General features: G+C 44.9%; 1 protein-coding gene across 1 annotated transcript; it reads right to left on the bottom strand.

The window, feature by feature from the left end:
- Positions 1 to 4,729: 4,729 nt before the first annotated feature.
- Positions 4,730 to 6,272, bottom strand: LOC128718543 (uncharacterized). The gene is made up of 2 exons (XM_053812166.1): positions 6,267 to 6,272; positions 4,730 to 6,184 (listed from the first exon to the last, which is right to left on the bottom strand). The coding sequence occupies exons 1-2, from the start codon at positions 6,270 to 6,272 to the stop codon at positions 4,730 to 4,732; spliced, it is 1,461 nt and encodes a 486-aa protein (XP_053668141.1).
- Positions 6,273 to 6,788: the final 516 nt, after the last annotated feature.

Here is a 6,788-nt window from a genome sequence, read left to right as displayed (position 1 = left end):
TACGGGGCGGAAAGAAGTTTTCCATTCTTCTTGGCACAGATACGCTCTGGCGATTTCAAAGCGGTTCCATTGCCAACCGGTCAAATCAAACTTGAAGCACACAGGCGTTCGCGGTAGCGGTAGTAATGTTTGAAACTTACGGTTGTGAAAATACGGTTTGGAATTGAAGAATGTTTGTCGGTTGCGGCATAAGAGTGTTTTACATTTGGTTTTTTTTTACGGTTTGGGGTTTTTTCCATTCGAATAGCTCCGAGGATTCCAAGACAAATTTGCTCTAATTTTATCAAAACCGCAAACGCTTTCTATTGCGGTGGAGCCATAGCATCTTGTTAAAGGGTCGAAGCCATCGACGCCCTCGAGGTTATTCGTCCTTTTAGTCGATTTTTTGGTTCCGCTTTCGTTCGCAAGCTATGCAGACTAGAGAGCGCTGGAAGTAATTTGAGGAATTATTTCATTTTCAGTTCCACAAAACTAACCTTGGGCGTATTTCACATCGCACGAATACCTTCCATATGGAAAGAGGCATGCTACAAACAAGGTTGAACACCAACGATTGTGTTCCATTTTTAGAGAAAAATGTTCCAATCGAGCGTCCTTTGGTGCGGTTGGCACGTTACAAATGGATGGATAATCGTTACGAGTCAAAAATACACGCACCGTTCGACTTTTCCCGAAGAGGAACTTTTGGAAGTTTCAGAGAAAAATATTCTATTCCACTCGAAACCGTTCCACCCTTACGAGGGTGCTAGAGCATTGTGGCCGCGAAAACCCGAACCTTTCGAGTGGCGTGATAATTGCTCGGCACGAATTGCAGCTGGTCACGACGCTTTGCCATTGACACCCTCGCTACGATTTTGACACCCGAAATCTCGCTGGATGCTCGTAAATTTGTTTAAAAAATTTGTCACCGGAAAGCGGGACCCAAAAGACCCGAAGCCCACATCTTTGGGCCATAAGCCGTGTGTGTGGTGTACGAGCTAGCCAGCAGTAGCTGCGGATGGATTTCGCAGAAACGCAACGAAAAAGAAAAAAAAAGTAACAGTGACACAGCTAATGGGACCTCACCCATCATCCGAAGTGGAGATCGTATCGGCATCTTAGGGAACGGATATGGTGTAGATGCTGATGATGTTGGTGCCGCTGGTGCCAATGCACCGATAGCGCACCACGGATGCAAGCTGCACCGATTGCACTCGGGCTCGTTGGTGGATATTATTTATGACGGATCCTTGGCGCAGGGTCGGGGTACCGTGTGTACCCAGTTACCGCGCACGGAAAGGAAATGGCTCATATGCTCAAATGATTATCCACTTCTGGGTGCCGTGCCGAGACACATGAGGGCTAACCGCGTCGAGCGATAACGAGCGTCGAATGTAGCACACGATGCTGCGTGGGTCAGAAGTACCAGCACTTCACACCGCTTGTAACACAGACAGAGAGTGAGTGGTTTCCAGCCTGCGTTTTTTTGTGTCTTTTTATCCATTTTTTTTCTGTAACTTCTTGTGCACTTCGAATTCTGCACCTTCACTTTGTAATGTTTCTCACAGATCACTTCTAGCGGCACTTTAGGTGTGTTGGAGAAAGAAGCATAAACAGTCATATTTTACTATGATAATAAGCGTTTGTATCTTTTTCTTCCTTTTTGGTGCATAAGCCCATTTGCTTACCTTTTGTTGGTTTGCGTAAACATAGTTGGGCAATTTGTATCACATTTCATTGCATGCTTCTGTACTTGGTAGCCAAAATAGAATAAGTAAAAAGCATAAAATTAGAATGATCTATCTGGTGTGGATTCAAGTGTGGGTTTTCTATACTTTAATTTTGCCTTCGTGTGGAATAAGAAGAAAGTTGATCATATTATTAGGCACATCATTGGCCTGAGTCGAATTAACGCTCATTTTACAAATTCACAAGAAATTTTAAATTATAAATTTCTTATAATGATTTCTTTCTTCAAATATTTTTTCCTTATTTTCATAATCTCCATTTTTTATTTTGGATTTTCCTTTTCTTCCTTGAGTGTGCATCATTTTTAGATTAAATTAATAATTTCTGTCGTTGACTTTGTTGCAGTAATGATAGTTTACAATTTTAGTTGACGATTTTTTACCATATGTTTTTATTTTCTTATTGTAATTTAATCGATAGTGTGTATGTTGTTTTTAGCATCTTGTTGTTATGACATCATCATTTGACGAACAAGTATAATACAAATTGTTAGTTTTTGTTGTTTAAAATATTTCAAGTTTTTATTGCAATAATTAGAGTTAGTTTTATAGTTGTTACACAAAATTGATATTTTTTTTGTAAATTTATTTAGTAAATTGTGTTATTCCATGTTTTTTTCGATTTATTGTTTCAATTGCTTACTTTCCTCTTTGTCTTAATGTATTAATAATTTTTTTTCTGTTAATTATAAGTATTTTTTGTGTATAAGTTTCACCTTTAAACTATTTCAAACAGTATTCTATTCGCTAGTCTTCTTTTATTTAATTTGTTAATTTTACTTACTGACTTACCCAGAGTTGTAGGTTTAAAATCAACTTAAATTATGCTTGTTATTGAAATAATGCAATGGAATAAGCTGTAACCTCTTTTAACGCTAACGAGGTCACTAGCACATTTGCGCTAATTACGCTTACAACTTGCCTAACGAACTTTTATGACGAATTTGAAATACTTCTTGATGCTCAACCACCCTTCCCTTGATACCATCATGCTGGTTTTGCCCATCCATTCGCTACAATCAGCGACCGGAAATCGGAAACGAACAACAACGTTTCACCGCACGGCACGGTGATTCGTTATTAGACTTCGTTTCCTGTTGAATGCATTTCGTGTCCTATGCACACGTAGTGCTGCATCATCCGTGCATGCATGGGTGGAATATGGGAATGAAAAGACCAATGCTCTCTCTTACGTACACACACACACCCCACACGCGACAGCCATAGGAGTAGTGCACCATGATCCCAAGCCCGGATATTAGAGTGCTAAATTAGGATGTGACCGTTTTATGTGTGAACGGTGTGAACTTACACCATCGCGCATTCGAATGTCCTTGGGGAATCGTAAATTGTGACTGGCTGCTTGTTTGGAAGTGTTGCTGCAGTTCGATTGTTGTTGCTGCTTCGAAGAAAATGCATTCTCGCTCCATGGGAGAGTGCAAACATTGAAATAAAGAAACAAACACCACGACCCTCGGGGGCCAAACAATGCGCTTCACTCCTTCGCGTGTGGAAATTTGAATCCACGAAGGCAGCGAGCGTTACGTCACAGTCAAATGCAACCGGAGACGGATGTTGGTACGCCGGACACAGCTGCCTGTTCAGCGCCGCACTACAGCGGAATCATTGTGTATCGCCAAGCGCCTTCGATGCACTGGAGATGAATGCCTTCCGAAAACTCCAGACGTGTCGATCTCCCGGAGTTTTCCTTGTCTCTTGTTTCAAAATCGAATGGCCCAAAGAATGTCTGTCACTCGAGCCAACCGGCTTCGAGAATGCCAACGCTCGGGAGACACGTGTTGAAAATAGCGTCTACAAATTTAGCCCTACCGCTTTTCATTTCCCCGATGAACTGAATGGGGCAGATGAAGTAGAAACAACGCGCGGCATACAAAAAGGGACGCTAAGGGCTAAATGCTTACGCTCGCTGGCGATGTTTATTTTTGTTTCGGTAATCGACCATCCAGACGGTGCAAACAACAAACCCTTTCGCCTTTCGACGGTTTCAACTGGATCTTCACGTTTCGGCACGTCATTTTTATTAATTAGCTGCCGAGTGAAAAATCGACCTGCGCTGATTGTATACCCCCGGTGCAGAGGCCACCGGTAATCCGATTCCACCGATGGATGAGCAAACGCACTCGATGGATTGATGGTTTTGACGGTTCGTAAAAACGCATCCGTGAAGGTACGCTTCCGCTCGTTTGTGAAACCAATATGTTCTATTGGCACGTTTGACGGCGAAAAATGGGGGAACCGCGGTTTCATGTGCGCGGCACATGAAACACGCTGGTAACCGGTCCCAAGGGGGCCAAAGGAGTTAAGTGGATAATGTGCTACAAGATTATGACAATGATATGCAGCCGTTAGAAGACGAGCATGTTGCTGTCGGTTGGTTTCGTATTTCGTAGATGCTTCATTTCGTTTTCCGTTTCAAAATAGTACCGCTTGCAGACAGATGCAACGGAATGCGGTTTGGACGGGACGATTCCCAAGGATCGCTGCTAGTGGCAAACGCATTAAAGGATGGGTTTATTTTAATGGTTTGTTATCACGGTGTGAAAAAAATCGAAAGGAATTGCTGAGTGAGTTATTACGTTTTATGCGTTCTAAGTACGAGAATGCATTAACAGAGCAAGCTGGTAGGGCATCTGCTGTTGATGCAACATAAAGGGGTATAGAAATCCTTATTTGTCAAGTCGTATGTCGAGAAGATGACAAATAATTTGAGTATCGAAAAAAATGGTTGATTAATTATTTAGAAATGTAAACAAACAATCTGTTCTTGGTTATTAAAGTAGAAAAATTTACTTCTTTATATTTGTTTGTGTATATAGTTTTCAGTCAATTTCAGCAAGATTCTATGGTTGCTACTAAGAAAGACTACATGTAAAAGATGTTAGATAGCTCACACTGTAACAGGTAAAGTTAAGCCTATTCTAAAACAGATTACTAGCTGGAAGCACAACAGCCAAGCAGGCCACTACTCTATCTCAAGGAGCTTAATCATGATGCTCCTTCTTGACATTCACCCACACCTTGACTGGGACGTGCTTGTGCACAACGTATGGCTTTTCCACCTTGTACGGGACGGGCTTTTCAATTTTCACCGGCACCGGTTTCTCCACCTTCACGATTTCCTTCTTATGCACCTCAACCTTATGCGGAACCTTCACCTCGTACGGCTTGTCCACATGGATGATTTCGTGCTTCTCAACGACAACCGGGAACTTCTTCTCCACCACGATCGGTACCACCTTTTCCGAGTGTACGGTGTACGGGACCTTGATCGGGACGAGCACCTTCTTCTCGACAGTCACCTTGTACGGTACTGGCACACGCTCCGTAACAGTAATGTACTTGATCTTCGGTTCCTTGTGTTCCTTGTGCTCCTTGTGATCGTCACCATGTTCGTACTCCGCGTCCAGGTGCAGCTCCTTGATGGGATGTTCCTTCTCACCTCCGTGATGTTCATGATGACCGTGCGAATGATCATCGTGTCCACCGAAACCGTGATGATCACCACCGAACGAGTATCCTTCATGTCCTCCAAATCCATGGTGACCGCCGTGGGTAAAGGCCTGATGTGTACCAGCGTCTCCATGATCACCGAAGCTCTCGTGACCACCGAAAGATTCATGATCGCCAAATGATTCGTGACCTCCCAGAGCAGCGTGTCCTCCGAGATCGCCGTGCCCTCCGAGGTCACCGTGTCCTCCAAAGCTGCCGTGTCCTCCGAGATCACCATGGCTTCCGTGCCCTCCGAGATCACCGTGACCTCCGTGACCTCCGTGACCTCCGAGATCACCGTGTCCTCCGAAGCTACCGTGTCCTCCTAAACCACCGTGACTTCCGTGACCTCCAAAACCACCATGATCTCCATGGCCTCCCAGACCACCGTGACCTCCGTGACCACCATGTCCCTCAAGGCCACCATGTCCTCCAAGATCGCCGTGACCCCCAAATCCTTCATGTCCTGCTAGTTCCAGATGTCCTCCAAAGCTATGATGTCCATCAAATCCATGGCTTCCTTCAAACCCGTGATGCCCTCCTTCGCCACCACTCTGATGTGCGCCAAAATCATGCTTGCTTTCCAGCTGCGCATTGTGTTGATCTCCTCCTCCATGGTGGAACTGTGCGCCAAACTTGTGTTCGTCTGCCAGGTGACCATAGTGTCCAATGGCTTCCAACGGCTTCCAACTATGGTAATCCTCTTGATTTGACTCGTAATGACCTAGTCCGTGCGTAGTGGCGTGACCATGCTCGTTCTTACCGCCCTCCTGAAAACTACCCTGAGCGCCGATCCCTTCATGTCCGTCCGCTCGAGCGGCAAGGCGAGGATGCATCGGGAAGAACTGTCCCCAAATGTTGCGCTTGCCCAGCATCTTACTCGCACCGAAGTCAGTAGCTGCGGCCGCACAGGTCAACGCCACTGCGAAGGGAACAATGTAGAACAACTGCAAACGACAAAGCGTAGTGAGCGACCTGTTCTTAACCTTCTTCTGGCCGCAATATTCTCCAGCCACCTGCTTATTTTACCTTCATCTTTCCAAGCCTGTATTCCTGTTCACTGGAAAGCACAAACTAAACTGATGCCTTTGATGCAGTCGGAGGTGCGTTTTATAATACAACCTCCACTGCGTTTGACTACTGCGACGTATCGCACTTCCCACTCTCGATGTAGCTTACCCGTGATGGCTCATTTGTCATCGAACGGGTGTACCGGGAAGTGAGGTTAATTTGAATCGCCTCCATTCGCTAGCCCCAAATTCGTCCGGCTGCATTAGTTTCGGGTGCACGGTTTCGGGGGTTTTCCAACTGGAAGCATTTCACTCCCATTCCAGCCCAGGTTGGTACTTGGTTTGCTTGTGCATTTGTCTTCATAAGCCAACGGTGCAGCGGGATCGCAAAATAGAAATTGGCCAAATCTCGTGTGCTGCCACCGGTGAAATCAAATGAAATTTAGCCAATTTCGTAAGTAAATGTAACGGAGGTGGAGGTTGAACGGGAACAAAAGTCTATTAAGGAAAATAAACCAGGGTGAAAGGGAAATCCCGTCGC

Source organism: Anopheles marshallii, chromosome 2 (assembly GCF_943734725.1).
Source record: "Anopheles marshallii chromosome 2, idAnoMarsDA_429_01, whole genome shotgun sequence".
Lineage (NCBI taxonomy): Eukaryota > Metazoa > Arthropoda > Insecta > Diptera > Culicidae > Anopheles > Anopheles marshallii.
The sequence above is the reverse complement of the archived record's forward strand: the minus strand, read 5'-3'. Positions and strand labels throughout refer to the sequence as shown.